General features: G+C 37.3%; 1 protein-coding gene across 2 annotated transcripts in view; it reads left to right on the top strand.

The window, feature by feature from the left end:
* Positions 1–22,829, top strand: part of LOC136857690 (hemicentin-1) — a 509,109-nt gene that overhangs the window by 417,122 nt on the left and 69,158 nt on the right. For both annotated transcript variants that reach the window (XM_067136543.2, XM_068225274.1), the window contains exons 41-45: positions 1,058–1,197; positions 6,453–6,626; positions 15,203–15,341; positions 21,655–21,786; positions 21,878–22,004. In XM_067136543.2, the coding sequence (XP_066992644.2) occupies positions 1,058–1,197; positions 6,453–6,626; positions 15,203–15,341; positions 21,655–21,786; positions 21,878–22,004 (712 nt within the window). The remainder of the gene's footprint in view (positions 1–1,057; positions 1,198–6,452; positions 6,627–15,202; positions 15,342–21,654; positions 21,787–21,877; positions 22,005–22,829) is intronic.

Here is a 22,829-nt window from a genome sequence, read left to right as displayed (position 1 = left end):
AAAAATGTATTTCTTTTAAGGATAATACAAAATATGGTATTGAAAAGGGTGGATTCGTCTCAATCATTGACTTGAGTTCTGACTGGAATGCGAAAAAAATCATAAACAGGCTCACTGGATTATTCAGCAAACTCACTGCTAACTAGCAAGTAAAATTGAACATTCCCAAGGCTAACGGCTTGCTCCAGAAGGTGCAACTTACTCTGTGAAGTTCAAGAATTCAAGGCCTTTTCTCGTTATCACACAGCTTTCCCTAAACCCCCTCCTGTAGCCTGGGAGCTGTGTTGGAAATCACATTCCTTTCTCAAGGAGTATTGGTTGGTTGGTCGGTCGTCATTATAAGGACACTGACAAGTGAATTATATTGATAGCAGTACACTACAAAATCTTACATTAACATACAGAACAAGAACAATATAATTAAGATCAACAGTTTTACAGCAAATGGTATTTTCAGTTTATGATCTAAAATCCAACTTTCAAGGCTTTTTAGAAATAAGTTTCAACAGACCTATTGGTTTTACAAATATGTTTCTGAATGTTTATATAGTTTATTGTTTATTGCCAGTTTTTATTTTTATTTTTGTAAAATATCCTTGCAGGGGAGGGTTCTAACCTCCTGGGTACACCCCTGCGTTGTTGTTGTTGTTGTTGTTGTTTCTTGATAGTTACGGGTTCTGAAAGAGGAAACAAAACCAACATGAATAACACATATTCTTGCCTTTCAATCTCCATTCAATCAAGCTATTTATGAAGTCACGTGGTCTCAAATTTCAAGTACCATAAAGCAGAACTTGGTTAGATTTTATCCTTTTCTCATACATTTATCATTAATATTAAAATGGAATTATAAAAATGATTTCTTTGTGTTTTAGAGATCATTGTTTTCTCATTTTAAATACCCTCAAGAAGATTCCTTTCCTTTATTTCAAACTTTGCAGACCTCATGGTGGTAAACTTGTAGTTAAATTGATATAATATTTTTTTTAAATTACCACTAGTATTATTAGAATAAGATTTTAATTAGTGAAACAACTCTCTTATTTTGCCCCCACAGAGGATGGTAGGTGGTCTCACTGGAGTGCCTGGAGCCCTTGCTCAGCTACATGTGGTTCAGGCAACAAGCAGCGTTCTCGAGAATGTAACAATCCTCCACCACGTTATGGAGGGGCGGAATGCCGTGGAGAGAACCTTGAGGTGAAGTATAATGCTTTTCAACCTCTATTATTTTCAACTGAACTGCCTCCTTATATTACATGCAAGAGTCTTTTCTAATTAAAATATAATCTTAAACCCTTCACAGGCGGTGGTAATTCATGGCTGTAAGTGGCAAAAAACAGATCTGTTGTATACAAGGAACTTGGTATACAATATGTACATGGAATAGAACGAAACTTTTCTTGAAGTTTGTTGAGTTGCACACGTTTAATGTAAATATAAGGTAGTAGGCTGAGGGCCTGAATAATATTTACATCTATACAAATTGAGATTCCTATATACATTCAACCTCGTCTTGATGAGACAGTCTGTTCAAATGAGAGAATGTTCTTGATAGTCGACAACTATCGGTCATGTATAATAACAAATGGAACTTGTAGAGAGAGTTCGTATTAGCAGAATGCTAACAGGAGGCATATAACTTGCAAGGAACTTGCGTCTAATGTTCATATATAGCAGATTGGAGTCAGAGCACTGTAGGGGACTTGAGTGAGTAGCCGAATGCCTGGATGGGTGCTCGATGTGGCTACGGGATGCAGAATGAATGAGGAAATGTCCAGAGGTGAAACCTCACGGCCAGGAATCAGTCCACCTGTTCAGAACACATTTTTAAGAGGGTACCTCCGTGTCTGACTTGCGGTATAGTCTGATCATTGGACACTGTTGGAGTCCTGGAGAGGCGAGAAACGTTGCTCCTTTTATAGCGCTGGCTGACGTCACCGAAGATCACGTCAGCACACTGCAGTCTGCCTCGTGGTCTCTGGAAACGTCCATGTTCGGTGGGCTGCGGAGCTTGTAGGCGCGGAGGACACACACAACAAAATCAAAAATTTTGGAAAATTTATTAAAACCATGAAAACATGCCCAAATTAACCACACACTTTGTTTAAGAATTGAAACCCAACTTTCAGATGGTCTGAAGACAAAATGAATATCGTCTCATAATTTTTTCACTGGATAATCTGGGCAATGGTTAACTTTAAGTACCCGTTATTCTCATTTCCTGACATGGGGTCGGATATGAGTGGGATGAATTTATATGGCACCTTTGTATGGCTGGATGCCCTTCCTGATATCATCCTCAGTTGAGGAGCTAATGAAGATCAAGTGAATGATGGTGAATGGAATTGGGGAAGTAAGGATAAGGAAATGCATGTGGCCTATGAATAGGAATTGTGCCAGCATTTGCTGGAAGTGAAAATGACAAATCACAGAAAGTTTGACGACAACATTCACCCTTGATCAGTATTATGAACAGAAATAATAGTCGTAGTTCCAGGACTGTTATTACTTACATCCCATCCCCTCTGCTGCTGCCAATGTCACTTGCGTGGTTATTGCTCTCAGATGAGCTGGAGAAAGAATTTACGTCTTCAGACATGCAGTAAAATCCAACATTTCTTTGTCTATATCATCCAATATTGACGCTACACTAGCATCTTTAATCTGCTTTGTGATGCCATTTCATTAGAAAACCGCAAAAACACGTAATAAGTACGACACAAAAATAACTGCATCATGTAACGTGTTATTCACCTACATTGACACCTAGGTACTTACAATGACTTCCATGGGGTATTTCCATTCCATCAACACTGTAATTAAAACTGAGTGGACATTTCCTCTTGGTGAAACTTACAGCCTGACTTTTCACACCGTTTACCATCATACCATTGTCTGCTGTCCATGTCGCAACTTTGTCAAGGTCTTTTTGCAGTCACTCACAGTCCTGTAACTTATGTATTATTCTATACAGCATAACCTCATACACAATAAGTCTTATTTGTGACTAGCAAATGTACCCAGGCTTCACCACAGTATTCTACATTGTATATGGATTTCCATGTAAATTACTGTGGACACAATGAGTAAGATTTTATTAAATTGCATGTCCTTTAGAGTTATCTGAGAAACACCACTGGAAGGTCCCCATATGTTGTGTTTGATGTTAGGTGCATGTTGGGGAGTTTTGATGAGTGGCAGGCCATGTTTCCTACTGCCATTGCCAATCGAGTTGGGGAGTTTCTACTATAATAGCAGGCTCACTTGCCTACTGCCATCCACAATTGAGTTGGGAGTTTTCATTGTAATGACAGGCCCCTTTTCCTAATGCAGGTCACATTGAGTTGGGGAATTTTGATTATAATGGCAGGCACACCTGCCTGCTGCCAGTCCTAATCGAGATTGGGAGTTTTGATTATAATGCCAGGCCTCCTTGCATACTACCAGTTAAAATAAAATTGGGGTGTCTTCATTATAATGAGTGGCATACTTTCCTACTGCCAGTCACAGCCGAGCTGGAGAGTACTCATTATAACGGCATGTCAACTTTCTTACTGCCAGTCACAGCCGAGCTGGAGAGTACTCATTATAACGGCATGTCAACTTTGTTACTGACAGTCACATTTGAGTTGGGGAGTTTTGATTATAATAGCAGGCCACTTTGCCTACTACCAGTCACAGTCTAGTTGGGGAATTTTGTTTATAATGGCAGACAGCTTTGCCTACTGACAGATACAATTGGGTAGGGGAATTTTGACCAAAATTGCGGCTCCCGTCCCTAATGGCAGTGAAATTGAGAAGGGTATTTTTCATTACAATGGCACACACAATAAGCCCACAAGGAATCGAAAGAACATCAATCGCAATACGTACAACCTGACATTCTACAATTCACATCCATATGAGCCATAAACAGCCATCACAAGGTCCAAGGATGTTTCCTCTTAGTCAAAGTACATAGCAACGCAACAAAATCTTGCAACTGGGCTATTAAATACAATATTACTAAGACAACAACAGTGAAACTGAACTGTGATATTAAACTACAAAAACATTTTAAGATAAGAATAGTGATACTTGACAGCAGTGAACTGTGGTATTTTAGAGATTAGTATTTTAATATATTCAGCTGAAGATGGCCTAAAAGCCCGAAACTAGTACTGCAATGTAATTTAAAGTACATATACTTGTATTTGTGAATGTATATAGTATTGATTAGGTGGTAACATCCAACCCTTATAATTGTGAATTGTAGACCCATCAGTACAGAAGAATGAAACTAATATTGTACACAAAAAATAAAAGACACCATTTCATAACTTATTCATTTGGACTACTTGTCTGCCTACCAACACACTAGTTCATAGAATCTACCAGAATTTCATCTATGTCAGTCTTTCACACAGCAGGACAATACTGACAACAGATTGTCATGTAGTGGTGAACTGACTTCACCGGGCTGGGTGACTGTCTTTTATACTCATAACAGGCGGTGAAACTACTCGTGCTCACATCGTGCCGACAGCACCACCACACATGCAGCGCTCTTCTCCATCGAGCTCTCGGCCAGTATGGGAAGTTCAAATCACAACATACCCCACATGGCGCTCTCCTCTTTCAAGCTCTTGGCCATTGCACCAGCTGAGTGGCTCAGATGGGAGAGCATTAGTCTTCTGAGCTCAAATTGTGGGGTTCAATCATAGCTCAATCCAGTGATGTTTGAAGTTGCTCAAATTTGTTAACTTCATATCAGTAATTTACCAGCACATTAATTAACTCCTGTGGGACAAAATTCCAGCAACTTGTTGTCTTAGAAAACTGCAGAAGTAGTCAGTGGTGGTTTCTGGAGGATAAATCTTGTGTGGTACAGGTTTACTGGAGGTGATGATGATGTAGTATGGCTTTGAGCGCCGGGATATCCCAGGACGGGTTCAGCTCGCGAGGTGCAGGTCTTTCTATTTGACTCCCGTAGGCAACCTGCGCGTTGTAATGAGGATGGAATGATGATGAAGACAACACATACACCCAGCCCGCATGCCATTGGAATCAACCAATTAAGGTTAAAATCCCCGACCCGGCCGGGAATCGAACCCGGGCTGAACCGAAGGCCAGTACACTGACCGTTCAGCCAACAAGTCGGACGTTTACTGGAGGTTATGGGTGGGAACTGACTGGGAGTTTCAGAACTAATTTCCATGTATAATCTGATAAGAAATAGAAACACTAGTTCTTTAACCCTAGAACTGGCAATGTTAAATCCTATGGTGACAGCCATTTTTGGCAGGGTTTACTTGTCTAAATAAAATACAAAATATCCGCAAGATAAGAAGTAAATCTGCAAAGAAAGCTAATACTCTGAGGATTGTCATGGTGACACGAAACTACACAAATGTTTTGACTAGAAAAATGTCCAGTCTGTTCAGAAAGTGTAATTTCTGGATTCAAAATAATAATAAAATTTTCAATCATATGTACAGAAAACTGGAACATGTCACAAACAAACTGAGATATACAGATTATCAATAAAGTATCTGTAATGCACTAGCAAAAGTTTCATTACTCTGAGAGGTATATTCTTGAAAATATTAGGGAAAATGTATTGTCTTGCAATCATTTGGAAGCGTGATCTTAGACCATGTTGTTATGATAGGTTGGATTACGGGAGTTTCGTCATCACTTTCACTTTCTGATATTGATGCGAAGAAATAGCTGATAAACATTCCAAATCTGACTCTGAATCTGTCGGTTCTTTCTCAATAACCTCAAAGTCAGATCCGTCATTTCATCTTCCAACAAATTTTGCCATACTTCATCTCTAATTTTCCGTAATGAAGTGAAGATGCCGTATTTAGACGCACTGTACTAAAAATGTATATAATCAACCAAATAACAAAATATATACAGAATAAATATCTCATACCGCATGGAAAACTACAAAATAAAATTAAATAGAATAGCAAAGCAGAGCCCATCAAGGTTTGTTTACAAACACTACAGAAATGGCGCTCATACAGATGGTCAGAAAACTGCACTCATGTATTTCTGTGAAATTGCGCCCAAAGAGGGTGTAAATATGAATGAAACTGAACTCGCTGCTGCTGTGGACACCAAGAATGACAAGAAGTAGACTGTCATGACATTTGTTGAAGAAATGAGGAAATTTCAACAAGAAATATGAACATGTCGAATATTCAACAGTACCACTACAGCAGGGACCAAAGTGTCAAATATTCGACAGTTGCCAATTCTAGGGTTAATGCCTCTATGGCTTTGTTTACGCAGTTGTGAGGGGGATGGAACTCTGCCATGGACATTGTACAATTTGTAATTTTTTCCAATCCTGATATGGTGGTTTAGTTATAGTGTTTGTACCAGCTTTGTTCCTACTTATTGTTTGTAATTAATGATGATATTTTTATTAATACTTTTGCTATTGCCTATTTATATCTTAGATACTACAATGTACACTTCGCAGTTGTGATAATATACCAATAGTGGCATCCCTGAGGGTACGAGGAAAACTCAATGGTGAAAATTTTTCGGATAGTGTTATAGCTGCTAACATAATTGATGATGGCCATCGAAGAACTGTGCAGGCTACAGCCAATGACCTACTCAAAGAACAGGTATGAACTTTCGATAACAATGTTTTGCTCATGTTGGTGGAGTACTTGCAGATTTCATTGCATTTTATAAACTGTTTGTCAGGTTTATTATGATGAACAAGAACTGAAAGTAGCATTACATGCGTAATTTCATTATTACTGAAAAAGTATACATTCGTCCTTTCATTATTACTGAAAAAAGTGAACGTGTGTCTTTGTCCTGAGGTAGTGCAGCTCTTTTCAGGCATGCCCCCCAATATAGGTGACCTGCATGTTTCTTTTAACCACATAACAACCCTGTCACTCTTAAATCTCTGGCAGTACTGGGAATCGAACCCAGGCCACCAACAATGGCAGGTAATAGTGTTAACCATTATGCTACGGTAGCAGACATTATTAATACTTTATGCATGATACCCTTAATTTTCAACATCAGCATACAGCTGCGCCTGACGTTTCTGCTTTTAGACATCCCAACGAACGTCAGTGGGGGGTGATGGTCGATTTCCCTTCGCTGTATACCAAGCTAAAGTCGCCTTAAAGCACTTACTGCATCATCACTGCACAACTTTTGCAAAAACATGTATGCAACAGGTATTTACACAATATATCAAACTGTCATACGGTTATGTAAAATGTATGTGCCAATTATAAGCTATCGATTGGTTATGAAATAACCGCTAAAAGCAATGGCATACTGATAGAAAACGTGTGTGAGTTTGTGATGCGGGACGTAGTTTTACACTAAGTAATCTTTCTGATAAACTGGAGGCAGCAGTCACCGTGGTGTAGTAGACTAACCACAGACGTGTTGACACACATTGCGTTGGTAGGTGGGTTCGAATCCCACGAGCGATAAATATTTTTATTCACATTTTAAACTTTGAGGATCAAATAAGAAGCCATTTGTGCTACATTCGACCAGTAGCATGCATGTTGAATGTGTAGTGGCCTGACACTTGGTGTAGCCTAGCAGTCCTGGTCATTTCTTCGCTATGTATTCAACAGATGAGTATGTTGACATGCTCCTCATCTCCAGCGAAGCAAGACAGAACGCACAGGAAGTACAGCGCCTGTACCAGGAAAGATTTCCACACAGACAACAACGAAACACAAATATGTTTAGGAGGGTGGAGCGACGTTTGGGTACAACTTCGTCACTTTCCCGAACAGGTCCTGTTAGAGAGGCACCAGTTATGTCCAATGAAACTGCTGAGATGGTTTTGGATATTTTCCATGAGAATCCTCACATGATTACCTGGGCAGTAGCACAACAGGTCAACATCAGCCAGTCGTCTGTTGTAAGGATATTGCATTCCAGTTTTTTTTTCCTGTCCATATCACCTGCAAGTACATAAGGAACTCCCCGGTGAGATTTTGAAACTCGTGTTGATTTCTGTATGTGGATACTGACACAAGTGGGAAATGATCCAGCATTTGTATCTCACATTTTATTTTCAGACAGGGCACGATTTCATAATAATGGCCCTGTGAATTATCATAATATGCACTACTGGAGTGTTGAAAATACCCACTGGGTAAGGCAGGCAGCATTTCAGGCATGATGAGGAGAAAATGCTGGTGTGGTATATTGGGTGATCACCTAATTGGACCATATTTCTTTGAGGATCATTTGACAGCAGCTTGGTACCTACAGTTTCTTCAAAACCAACTACAATTGCTACTAGAAGATGTGCCCCTGGGTGAACGTGTAACCATGTGGTATCAAAATGACGGAGTTCCCCCTCACATGTCAGTAGATGTTCGCAACTACCTGAATGTTACACGTCCCGATCGATGGATAGGAAGGGGATGACCTGTCACTTGGCCTGCTAGATCGCCTGATTTGATGCCACTGGACTTCTTTCTATGGGGCTATTTGATGAAGGATGTAGTGCGCGCCCAGCAGCCGGAAAATCCTGAAAGTCTTTGAAACCTTATTATGGAAGCCTGTGCATCCATAACACATGCAATGCTACAAAAAGCCCGAATGGCAGTTCAACAGCATGCTGAAACTTGTATTACTGCAGAAGGCTCGAACACTTGCTGCGCTAACGGGCTGTTGTTCAATCAAGCGGATTCAAACCCCCAACCATTCTATCCTCATCCAGCCCTGCTTATAAAACATCCACACAAGTAGCTCTAATGGCCTAGAACAGTGCCAAAATAAATACATAAATTAATTAAATTACCCACGATGTGAGGGAATTTGGATACATAGGCTGTGTGGATGTTTCTCGAAGTACAAAATGCAAATAAAATTTACAGGCTCAAGTGGGACTCGAACCCACCTATGAAACACAGCTGTATTAACAGCTCCGCACTTAACCTATGACACCACGGCGACTCCAGTGAGTAGGTTTCCAGAAAGCCTACTAGATGGACTACTACTTCCGCTTCACAAATGCACACACGTTTTCTATCAGTATGACATCACTTTTAGCGTTCATTTCATACCCTACTGAACGCTCATAATTAGCATGTACTTTCTACACAACCGTATGACAGTTTGATGCATTTTGGAAATTTCTGTCACATATGGTACATGTTTTTGCAAAGGTAATGGTGCAGTGAGTAATTAAAGGCAATTGTTGCTTGGTATACAACAAAGGAGAAAAGATCATAACGACACCAGGGACGTTTGGTGGGATGCCTAACAGCATAAAATGTCAGGCGCGGCTGACTCGCTTGGTATAAATTTCAATTAGTAGTTTCATATAAAGTGACTGCAGTTGAGGCCCAATGACCAGTTGATATCTCCAACTTTTCAAAAATTCCATAAGGTTTTGATACAACCGTGTGATATGTGATGAAAATTGACCTTTTTTTTGGTGAATGTAATTATGGCAAATGAAAGCAGTGGGTACCTTATGGGAAGAAACTCAAATCAGTAATTCAGTAAATTTTAGATAAAAATTGATGAAATTTTAGAAATATTCTCTTTGAATTGGTCCCTAATAGATGTGAAGTTGCTGCTGTGTTTTGTTTACAGCAGCTGGTAAAGTTAAGTATGTATTCTAGTTCAGTTAAGGCAAGTTCACATGCAACCACAATGCACCCAGTGCAAGTGTGAAAGTTCAGAGAAGATGACACAACTACAGCTGGTTCAGGCTGTAGAGAGAAAGCATAGCACTGCAGTAGGTAGGATTTATGTTAGTGAACATGGGAGTGTCTGAATATAAAATTTTACTCTCCTCCAAATGTTTGTATTTTGAATAATAATAATAATAATAATAATAATAATAATAATATCAACAAATTAATGTAAAACACATCCTCCATTGTGCATGAAATTGAAACACATAATATTACTTCTGTTTTATTATTTTTTTATTATTCTTTTTTTTACAAATGAATCATGTTTTCTTTAGTGCATGAAACAGATACAAAAGTAAATACTGAAAACTTCTGCGTGGAATAACAAATCCATAACATAATGCTACTATTGTTGCATAGGAGGGAAACCTGGTTATATGGCCAGTAATAGTGGTTGGTACACATAAAATTGTTGAAATTCCTTCACGTTTAACATCTTATAATATTTACAAGCACATGTCTTTCAGTATTCTTATGTTCTTAATCAAGACGAATTGTTCTATAATTTTTCATCAGGAGTTGAAAATGCCAAAACGAAAGTGTCATTTTATGGACGTATTAAAGGAAGAATTTCCTTTTCTTATGAAAGAACAAGACAAAGTATTGTGTATTTTATCAAAATATATGTTTTCTATTGAGCATAGCACTCAACTGCACCAGCACATGCAAAAGAAGAAGCATAAAGTGGCAGAGGCTGCTGGGAGTTTTCAAACTATAAATTAACCTCCTTCATACCAACACCAAAGGTAAAGAGGGTGAAGTACAGAAATGTCTTTTTGCTGAAGAAGGTTTGTTTACATTCCATATGATTAAACAAAATTACTCCTTCCGGTCAATGGATTGAAAATCAACTCTTGTGCATAGTTTATTTCAAAGGAAGTTTACATGTGGGAGAACCAAGTCTGAGGCCTTGGCTCCTTTTGCGCTTTGCAAAATCGCTAGTGACCTGATACTTCAAACCATAACAACCTTAAGTTAGTTCCAGTATTTGTAAGGTATTTCATACCAAATAAAGGCATGCAAATCAAATTTCTTGAGTTTCAAGTACTTTCTGAGGAATTAGCAGAGATGCTAACAAACCACATTCTTTGCATCTTGAAAAAATATAAGTTAACTGGCAAAGTTATTGCTTTCTGTGGTGATAACTTCAACACCAACTTCAGTGGGATTGGAAGAAAAGACACCAACAATGTGTTTTTCAAGTTAAGACAAGATAAATGAGAACATTCTTGGAATAGGTTGTGCTGCCCACATCGTACACAATTCTATACAGACAAGTGCAGACATTTTGCCTATTGAAGTTGACACAATTGTTAATAAGGTGTTCCTAATGGAGTCTTAGAGAGAGTGTTTTCAATTATCAGTTTTATGTGCTCAGATGAAAAGAACAGGCTCAATGTTGAAATTGTTATGGTTATGATCATGACTAAGACACATTTCTGTGATATATCTTGCACAAGATTCTACTTCTTTTTGTTTGTTAGAACACTCAAACCTTTTGATGGAAATTTGTGACTTTTTAAAGTATCAAAGGAAGATTGACCCAGATACTGGATGTGAATATGTTTTTTAGGCAATAATTCAATGTAGAAGTGATTTTGTTTTATTTATTTGTAAAGTTGTATAATTTTTAGAATATGTTTGAGAGTAACTAAGTGTTGTGAATAAGTATTATACATTATATGATGGAGTGGAAACAAAGCATAATTTCATTAAAATAAGTTCCAGATTTCAAGTTCCTAAATATTTAAACCGATATAAACATAAATTTTTGAGTGTGATTTAGATATAATCTGATGATGTTCCTTTAAGAACGAAACATGACATTCTATTTTAATTAAGTTGTTTATTTTTAAAGTGTAATAATGTTATCATATGTTTTCTTTTTCAGATAGTTTATAAATTTATTAATCAAAATTAGGTTCAGAAGACTGAATAACTTAACTGAGTCAAAATTTTAAAGAGATGGCTTCAGATATTACGAAAAAAAAAAATAAAAAAAATGCTAAGTCGCAGGACAAATTGTGCGAATCAATTGCATTTATGGATTTGATGTTGGAGATCATTTTCTGTCATCTGGGAAGAGAACAGTATACCAGATGACTGGATGAAAGGCATCATCATCCCCCTGTATAAAAAGGGAAACAGGAAGAAATATGAAAATTATAACAACATCACTGTACTTTCTCACTCATGTAAGTGTCTGGAGAAAATAATTGAATGAAGACTCAGGCAAATAGTAGCACCATTATTAGAGGAGGAGCAACATGCCTTCAGGAAGAAGTGAAGCACTACAGACCTCGTATTTGCTGTCAGGATGCTAACAGAGAAGCACTGAGAATATGGAAAGAACTAAGTTTTGGATTTTATGGACATTGAAAATACCTACGACAGTGTACCGTACCTAAAAAGATTATATGGGAATGCCTAGGAAGTATAGGTGTTTCAAACTTCCTGATTTTTAAAGTACAGTTGCTCTATCAAAAATGCTTTAGCTGTGCCCAGCTAGGGATGGAAGATCAGATTGGTTTGAAACCAAGAGAGGAGTCCAGCAGGGAAGTGCCTTGTCACTGCTCCTATTCATCATCGTCATGGATTAGATCATAAAATCCATCAAAGAAGATTACAAAGAGCCTAACACTCTAATAGTTTAAATGATGTTCTCATTTGGGGAGAAACCGATACAGAAGTACAAGAGAAATTAAATCTTTGGAGTGACAACTTTTAAAGAATATGGACTGAACATCAGTAAAACAAAAATTGTTGAAATTACTATCAACAGGAAAGGCACAGATTCAAACATTTTCCTGGAGGGAATTTGGTTACACTCTGTTTCTAACTTCAAATACCTTGGAAGTATCATTTCAAAAGATTACAGAATACAATATAAAATACATAATAGGACTCAAAAAGGTTCTCAATTTTATTTTCAAGTGGGAAAGCTAGCATGTAAAGATAAATACCACAGAAAACAAAACTAAAACAATGTTTCATTCTTACTTCATTCCACTTTTCACCTATGGACTTGAAACATGTACCCTGCATAACAAGGCCAATAGTAAAATCCAATCAACAGAAATGAAATTCATCAGAACAATGAACCAGAACACCAGGAAAGACAAGACTAGAAATGAAGCAAATAAGAAACTGGCTGACATCAAAATGCCAGTTACCAAGTTTTGAGGAAGATACAGGCTACACTGTTTTTGACATGTTATGAGGATGGACAGAAGGAAAACAGCAAGGAATTAACTTTGACAGAGAAGTGAGAGGGAAGAGACCAATAGGGAGGCTGAGGAATCGGTGGATAGATACAGTGAAATCGGAGATTAGCAAGGGGAATGTCAAGTGGAAGGACATAGAGAAACAGAGACTGTATTCTGACAGGAAAAAGTGGTAAATGCTTGTACACCACACCTGGGAAACTGGAGCTGGAAGTGGTGATGATGGTGGTGGTGGTTGTTATCAATGGCTAGCATAATGTTGTCAGCATAGAGAAGGATCCAAGGTAACTAAACTATGATGCATTATAACTTTTTAGCCATCAACAGACCTTCGACATTAAAAAAAAAAAATTCAGTATACTGTTTATACTACCTATGTGAATGTGGTATTGTGTGGTTAATGAAATTCACAGGTGAAGCATGCTTCTGTGCTATTAATTCTTCACTCATGCTATGATTTTGTTGACAGATGGAATTTCATAGTCACATAACTGTTCATAAACACAAGTCATGTAAATGCTCAATGCCACCATATGAGGTGGAGTAAGAAGTAACACAGCTAGACAGCCTTCTTCTCCCCATGGGCTTGCAGGTTCTTTCTTTCTAGGGCTAGTCTCTTCCCTTACTATACTCTCTTCCTGTTTTGATTTTGTTGATGAATTCCTGCTTTGGTCTCTCTCTTGCATTACATCCTTCCATTTTTCCCTCCTACAAGGTTGTGAACCATCTTGAATGTCGCAGTAGGTAACCAACACCATTCCTCCTTTTCACTATTGTTTTCAAAAGATTCCTCCTCTCACCTACTTATTAGTCAATTTCTTTGTCCATGGAACTTTCAACACCCTTCTCCAGCACCACATCTTGAAACTTAAAAAGGTTTTCTTTTCTTTTGTTCTTTAAGTCTGAGTTTCGAAGGCCGGAGTGGCTAAGCTCGAAACAAAACTTTTGACAGATCATTTCCTAGTTTCAAGTGACACATTTGTTGAGAGTTAAGAGAAATGGAATTTCATAGTCACATAGCTGTTCATAAATACAATTTCTTAAATGCCCATTGCCACCGTATGAGGTGGAGTAAGGAGTAAACACAATTAGACCAGTCTTCTTCTCCCCAACCCATACATTTTTAGAATGTTGTTAAGGTGTAGTGCATCTTTTCTTCATTTCCTAGCAAAGCACTGTCATCTGCAAAACGATTGTTTTTAGCATTCTCTATTTTCTATTATACCACTCCTGTTGGTTTTAGAGAATTATTTCATATCATGTTCCATTTACAAGTTCCCATCCACATTAAATACTTCTGCCCATCATTGCTTAAAGTCCTTCCTGACTGATGAGGACATTAGACTACCGGTACTAGAAATGCAATTTGGAGTGATGAATCACACTTTATCATGTAAAAGTCTAATGAGAGTCTGTCTGGGAATGGATTTTGGATATTAAGTTTGTGGAAATGGACTGGGCACCCAGCAGCCTCAATCCCATAGAACATATTTGGAATGGATCAGAATGCTGACTTTGTTTCTGACCCTAAGGACCCATTTAACAAACTGCTCTGGCTTGACCTGTTTATTTACCATTACTGGAAAGTATGTCACAGGAACAGTCCAATTGCAATTTTGAGAAGATGACTGAATATTTTTAAACAGTTTGTGTATATAACTGTAAAGAAATACCAGTACATAGGACAGTGAAATTGAATGGTAATGTGTAGAAGTGAGTCAGGTTCATGTAATATAAATGAATGAGGAGACTAGTGAAATGATTGTAGAGGGTAAGAAAAACCCGAGAGACAATATAAAATGTTAATGATACATAGAAACTGTAGTGTCCAGTTCTAGCTGTGAATAAAGGAGCATGGATTTGCTGTTGGAAAGCTGTGATTTTCTCATAAAAATAATTAATATATATCTATTTTGTGTTAGTTGTAAGAAATCTACATTAAGGTTATGTGTTGGTAACTCAGGTGTATAATTCCTTGAAGAAAATGAGTCGATTGGTTTACCTTGTTTTTTAATTCTTTGATCTACTAGCTGTGTGTGATTAGTAGTTGTGGGCAACCGTTCACAGTAAAAGATGTGTGTGTGATGAAGCTGGTGTTTTTATCGTAAAATTTGCTTGCCTAAATGGATGTTATGAGCTAAAATGAAGAAATATCAACACTTTCAGACTAAATATTGAAGTAGTATAACATTTTGTAAAAAAAAAAAAAAAAAAAAAAAAAAGTACATATTTTCCTCAAAGTTTCATTAATATTTACTTATGACTTTTTTTTGAAAGGATGGCTGGTTCCCATATCTCACATTCTTGCTGTCTCCTGTATCTTGGAATACAGCTTTTGAGGAAGAAGAGGCAAACAATGGATATACACTCACACAAGGCCGCTTCAAACAAGAGTCCCTAGTTGAGTTTCAATCAGGTATGTAAATAGTACTCATAGCAAGTCATATTCTTAGTAGTGAAGATAAATTTGTTTAGAAGTAATGTATTTAAATTTGACAGAATTAATAAGCTGTAATGCTACAAGTTCTACTTGAGAAATATTTAGAATACACTTTCCATAAAATCACTAAAGTCTTTTACATGTATAATTAAATTCTTTTTTTCCTCAGCAAAACAATCCTTTCTCAATAGTTATGTTATGTGTACTCTATCTACATGACTCTGTTTATGGTCAATCAATCAATCAATCAATCAATCAATCAGTCAATCCATCAGTTACCTCTGATCTGCATTTAGGGCTATCACCCAGGTGGTAGATTCTTTACCAGTTGTTTACCTAGTCTGTTCTTGAATGATTACAGAATAGCTGGAAATTTATAGAACATCTCCCTTGGTAAATTATTCCAGTCCCTCATTCTTCTTTGCATAAATTAATATTTGTCCCAGTTTGTCCTCTTGAATTTCATCTTCATATTATCATCTTTCCTTCTTTTAAAAATGCCACTCAAGATTATTCATTCATACAGTATTATATGGCCCCGCAAGCATCATAATTAAATTTTTTTTTAATCCTGCATTCCGTTCCTCAAAGAAATTATTTCCTGCATCAACAGTCCAGAAATTTCAGTCCCATCAACACTAAGTCCTCTATCAAGCATATTTCAAGGAACAGTATCTCACGAAAGGATTCCTATGACATGGATCTTTGTGTTAACGTCCCATCATTATGGTAATTAAAATAAATTCTGTACTGGGAAAGCGATCAGTGGTGAACTTGCAAAAGGGACCACCTTTGCATCGCATTCAACTGGTGTTATTAAGGGAAACCTCAGAAATCATAAAGCAGAGTGGCTGCAACAAATGGAGGGAGACAGAGTGCATTCGACAGCTATACTTAAAGATGGAATAAGTTTTGCAAAATGTTCATACTTGTAAAAAGTCTGCATTATTCCTAGGGTTAGATGTTTATTTTTAAATTTTTTAAAGATTGTATCACCAAGCATGTTTTTGGCACTTCTCTCAGACAGGAATCAAACCTGGACTTTCCTAACATGAGTCTAATACTTCAATTTGGTCGGTTACCTTACTGGAGTCTTCAGAGTTTGCAATATGCTTGGAAGCTTTCTCATGTCTAATGATCTGAGATATTTTTACTGCCATAGCTCACTTCCCAAGTGGAATAAAGTCTTTACAAAATGTGCATTTTCAGAATTTTTTACTCATTTTAACGTTACCTAAGATAAACTTTTTGCAGTCGTTTTTATTGTTTTATGGAGGGTGATTTTTATATTATTTTCTTGTTTAGTGCATCACATAGTTCTTATACTTCTTTGCTTTTCATTCCCCAGACCACAGCATCATCTGCAAATAGTAAGAACTTCATCTCGCTATTCCCATCTGCTTCATTTGTCTCCTTTACAGTTTCGTCTATAACCATTAAAAACAAAAGAGATGACAGCACACTCCCATCTTAGTCCAGTGTCATTTCTAAACCATTCTGTCTTTCAAATCAGAGTCTCTACACTGCTGGCACAGTTGTTCTACATTATTTGCACTATTTCAACAGTTTGTTTACCCAGTCTCTTTTTGACCATGGTTTTCCAAATCTTCTTCCTGGGAACACTATTGTATGCCTTTGTTAGATCTATAAATGTCATGACCAGATCATTTCCATATTCTCAATTCTTTTCCATTAATTGCCTCATGCTGAAGATTGGGTCCACTGTAGATCTTCTACTTGTAAAGCCATACTGTTTCTCTTTCAAACCTCCTTTTATTTTTATTTTCATTCTTCTATCTGATATCCTTTCCAGAATTGTTGCCACTTGTGATAAGAGTGTGATTCTTCTATAGTTATCAGTTCACATACTTTTTTGTGCCCCTTCTTAAAGACTGGTATTATTATTCCCTTTATCAAGTCTTCTGGCACACATTTCTCTTTCAATATGCACTTTAACAATCTGTACACCCACTGTATTTCAATAGTATCAGCAGCCTTTATCATTTCCATGCCAATTTCATCCATCCCTGGTGCCTTCCCCCTTTTTATTTTACGGACTGCTAATGCCACCTCTAACATTGTTATATCATCTTCTGCTGTTAAGTCATCACACCGTATTGCTACCGTCTCTTCTGAACAATCCCTCACATTTAGCAGCTTATCAGAATACTCCTTCCATCTTCTCTTTTTTTCTTCTGGTTGTGTTATCTACTTTCCACCTGCCTCTTTCATCAGCTTTGTATACTGTAAACACTTTCTTTCCTATTACTTCGTATAAATCCATACAGCATTCTTTTACTGCCAGCTCCATCCCTTTCCATCTTTTATGTAAATTCTTCCCAACTTTTTTTTTTTACCAATTTCTTACATTTCCTTTTATTATCGAGATATTTTATTTTGTTTTCTTTTTTTTTTATCTCTAGTCCATTTCTGCCATGCTTTCTTATTTCCCTTCACTGCTTCTCTCACTTTCTCATTCCACTATGGTGTCTCTGTTCTTTTCAATCTTGATGATGTTCTACCACAAGCACTCTCTGCCCCACTTACAAATGCCCTTTTAAAAGTGGATAATTCATTTTCCATATTTCCTACTTCATTATCTGGAATTTGTTGTTTCACTCTCTCCAGAAATTCTTCCTGTACTTTCATATCTTTTAATTTCCAAACTTTTATTTTACTATCTCTTATCGCCTTTATTTTTTCTAAACTCTATGTTATCAATCAAATGTTTCTCCTGGTAAAGCTGTTATATTCATCAACTCTCTGCAATTTGTCCTTTCCACCAGAAAGTAATCAATTACTGTTTGTATTCTTTTATTGCCCCAACTATATCTTGTAATTTTCCTGCTGTTTATCTTCTGATATCATGTATTGCCCACGATCATTCCATTCCTCTCATTAAACTCAAACTAGTTTCTTTCCTTCTTCATTCCATTTCCCATATCCATTTGGTCCACTTAATTCTTCCCTTCCTTGTCTTTTGTTTCCCACCTGTGCATTTCAATCTCCCCTTATAATCACCCACATCAGTGATCTCCTTTTCTAGTTTCTCCAGGAATTCTTCAATATTCTCCTCTTTGTTCCCTATATGTGGTGCATACACTTGTATGAAGTTCTTCACTTCCTTCATCATTCTCAGTCTGTCATTACCCTGTCGCTGATGTACTTTACCATATTCACAAACTCATCCAGCTGTTTTGAAATTATTTTTTGCCTCTTGGCCACGACTCTAGTTTAGTGCATATCCTTTCCTCATTATGTTCTTTTCTTTTCCCTTCCATTTCACTCCACTCAACCGTATCATTTGCATACCCTCTTTCTCCATAAAATCCACCACTATTTCTGCCTTTCCTATCAGGGACATAGGCTTGATTATGCCACCTTTAGATGTGGGCTACTGGTCGTCCATTTTTCGCAGTTCCCCTAGTGTCCAAGGAACTGTGCATCGCTTGCAGGGTACGCACTAACCGTTTATGAGGCAAGTTTTGAAGTACCATACCACATTTGGGCTATTATTACGGTGGGGTCATCACTCTCAGAGGCATTTTATACCTACTGTCAGGTGTAACTTTAGGCTGCTCCTTGGGAGTACAGGCACCTTTTGCAATTTCTTCACTGAAATACAGGCGTTGCTGACTGGAGCAAGTTCTTCCATTTTATCTGCCATTGGGTCTTGAATCCTCTTCTGCCAGCTAAACTGTAGACCATGTTCTCCTTTCTGATGAATCTATGTGTCATTTCCTACACAAAGGCTTCACCTGGCCTATAAAGTGAGGACTCTTTCACCCGTAACCATTGGTCCGCCCTTTTGGTGTCAAGTGTGGTTATAGCTGTTTCACCCTTGGCCAGACATTCACAGGTAGCACCGTCTACTGTCGCATACGGTAGTAGGGTGATCCTAATCTGACTATTTTACAACTAAAACTAATACAACTTATATTGGCAGTTATTTATATAAATATAACACAACACAACTGCTGTAAAGGAAAAGAAAATTAAACTTTCATGAATTTCACTCATTCAGCAAAATGTACTTCACTAGCATTGCATTGCATTGGAGCATAAAAGTTATATGATTGGTGTGAAGATGGTTGTGTTTGATGGGGATAAAAATAAAAAACTATCTTTCATAGCTGTCAATGTGCCATGCACCTCCACCCCCTGCAGTCCATATTTTAAATATATTCAAAACATATTTTTAACTGAAATTGAGCCAAATTGTTTTGAGACCCAAGAGCAAACACTCCAAAATTTGAAATAGAGTCAAAATGTTTGAAAAAAATTTGAAGCTTTTTGGTTGAGTCTCTGCCTAATCATAATATTACAGGAGAGAAATGAAACTGAATATATACAATAAGAAATTTCGGAAAATCAAAACAAAGTTTTAAAAAAACTTTTAAGCTTTTTAGGCTTTTTCAATCATGAAATAACCAGTGTTTCACCCCAGTGTAGCAGTGGGCTCATCAGTTGGACTGCTACATCTTTCCAAGACGCTGGCGCTAGTACGCCATTGAGACACCACTGCATGCCTCCTATGTAGGACAATGCAGTGACGATGCACTAGGGGAAGCATGTGCCACAACATGTATAAATTCCTGCTTTTGGCCTTTATATTAAAAATAAGGTTCCTAGAAGGAAACCATAATTAATGTCATCAGTTGCAAATGTTAAAAACATTTACACTCTTCAGGCTTTTTCGATCATGAAATTACCAGCATTGAAAGTTAAATGTAGTTTTCTCTGCTGAATAATTTACCTCAAAGTTTCCAAAACCAACCTTATGTTTTCACAAAAAAGGACCAAAATATGCATTTTAATTTCCATTCTGTCTCCTTAACCCTTAGCCCTCTTTTTCTTCTGAACACTGCTGCCTCTCCAGCTCCATTTAAGAATCTGCTTGCAGAGGGATAACAGAGAGCACAAACATATTGACAGCATATTTTAAAATGAGCTAAAGCAAACAAAATAAATATAATACAAGTACAATACAGTATTCAGGTGCAATGTTCAGCATTTTCAAACCTAAAATTATCTCAGACAGTCACTTTTTGTCTGTAATAGTGCATTGTGTGAAACTACCCAAAACACTCGCCGGGTTGTAATCCAGGCTTTTTTCTGCAGGTATTGCTGAAAAAACCACTTTCGCATTGTAATTTAGGCTTGCTGTTCATTGCCATATTTCGGATTACACCTAAAAATGCTTTGAATTCAGGAAAAGTAACATCTATCCACGACCTCCAAATAGACTCACATGTGAGGGGCGTAACCTTTTGAATGTTTAACTAGCATACCGGTTAGTCTCGCGCACAATTTCCGACAATAACTTGTCAGTCAAAGGTAATAATTGGAAAAAGTCAATTTCATTCAACCTTGCGGTTGTTTATAACCTGACGTACCTGTGAATGAGCTTTTGAAATCCAAGTCAGTGTCGTGGTATTTCCTCCATCCGTCAGAAGAGGTACCAGCATTGCCATTCAGCATAATTTTCTCATTATCGGGATTTTTATCAATCAACTCACCAACACGATCTCATTCCACAATATCTTTCTCACCACTTAATTGAAAATCACTCCCACAATATCTGAAATCAACGTCACTTTCACCTAAAAGTCTGGCGATTTCTTTTTCACGCTGCTCGAACGACGCCATGTTGCTAAGCAAAGTTTGCATACAAACTCACATGGTCTGCAAAGAATGTGCACAAAGCCTGATTTCAAAGAGATTATAGCTATACATGGCTTCAAATTTTCGTCGAAGGTTTGCAGTACCTTACTGTACCTGTAATTCATGCACGCATAACCCGACAAAGGAGTTATATAGGGAAAAATGCCATGTCAGGCATTGCCCAACATAGGATCTATGCAGGATATTCTCGTTGTCGGGCATGGCCCGCTGCGTGAATGCTAAAGGTTAATGTCAAAGTACTTCTTTTTGCTCCTGTAAATCTCTATTATTATATCTTTGCATCAGAAAGTTGGTGTTCCTGTGATTTGTTTCCTTCTCTACCTTGAATTTGATGTCTTCAGTGTGCCTTTGCCGAATGCTAATACATATAAACTGGAAATGGTTATTGTAACAAATATTGATATCCATCCTCCTTAGGGAGGTATCAGGCATTGTTTAAAAATATTGTTTCTAGTATGAATTTTTGTGTTTTCGAGTACTGTTGCAATCTTAGTAAACAGACTGTATCACTGACATACTGTTTCTCAAATTATTTAATATTTTACATCTTCATGCTCTAATGACTCTGGAAGCAGTATTTAAAAATATATTCTGTATTTTCAAGGTGAAGAGCTAGTTTTGAAGCATACTGGTCATGGACTGGATGATAACGGAACACTTAGGGTAGATATTGAAGTGAGTGGACAGGTCCCTATCATCCAGCCCAATGCAGCTGTTCTCATAAGCCCATATGAAGGTAAGTGCTCTCTCATCCTTTCTTTTAGGTACTGTGTATATTACAGCCCATTTTAATGTTAAACTTATCCTTTTAAATCTGCTGTTGACAGAGGACTATGTGCAAGCAGGACCAAATTTGCTGTATGCATCATCTGCTAATACTCTAAGTGTTGATGGAATCAAGTTGCCTTATTCATGGAATAATACTGTGAGCTATGACACACAGGGAACAATGCCGTAAGTAGAAAATTGTTCTCATTCTGGGTATTATATTGTTTTTCTTTGTTATAGTTGTTGCTACTGGCATGAAATTTGGTATAGAAGCTGATGTTTATTTAGCTGAAGCTCATGAAATGAAAGTTGTTTCTTCCCCTCAAAAGGCATAAAGAAATTACATATATAGAAAGACTAGCGAGATACCTGTGCTTCGCTATGCTATTATACTGAAATTTATAATTGAATGCTTAACATTTTATATATAATCCACCAGAATTCACAATCTGATGGCAAAGTTTCTCCCATTCTTCAATCTTTCTTTCCAGCAATCGATTTCATACTTCCTGGGCTAGCTTCAGGTATTCCACTCGGTCATTTGGGTCCCTAACTCTTTGCCATCTTTTTCTATAAGCATTTTTAATATGGATCAAATCCTTGAGGAGATCTGGTGTGGTGTCGTCTCGGGTGCCTTGGTGTTACTGAACCCGCAGCCGGACTGCATTCATAGTCATTACCCGGCCAGGACACGTTTCCAGCATGGTCCACACATTTTGACGATGGTCTAGAACATTATTATTATTATTGTTATTATTAGGGTGGGTGATATTAGTTGAATTTAGGTCATTATTATTTTAGATTATTATTATTATTATTATTATTATTATTATTATTATTATTATTATTATTATTATTATTATTATTATTATTATTATTATTATTATTATTATTATTAATGTTCTGAAACCTGCAGCAAGATGCAAGACCACTACTTGGTGGTAAATTATATTGCTGCCATTGTCATTGCTGACAATGTGACCAGCACCATTGTTGCGCATAGGCAAGCGC

This window comes from Anabrus simplex, chromosome 1, assembly GCF_040414725.1.
Source record: "Anabrus simplex isolate iqAnaSimp1 chromosome 1, ASM4041472v1, whole genome shotgun sequence".
In the NCBI taxonomy this organism is placed as follows: Eukaryota; Metazoa; Arthropoda; class Insecta; order Orthoptera; family Tettigoniidae; genus Anabrus; species Anabrus simplex.
This window is presented reverse-complemented; position numbering and strand designations above follow the sequence as displayed.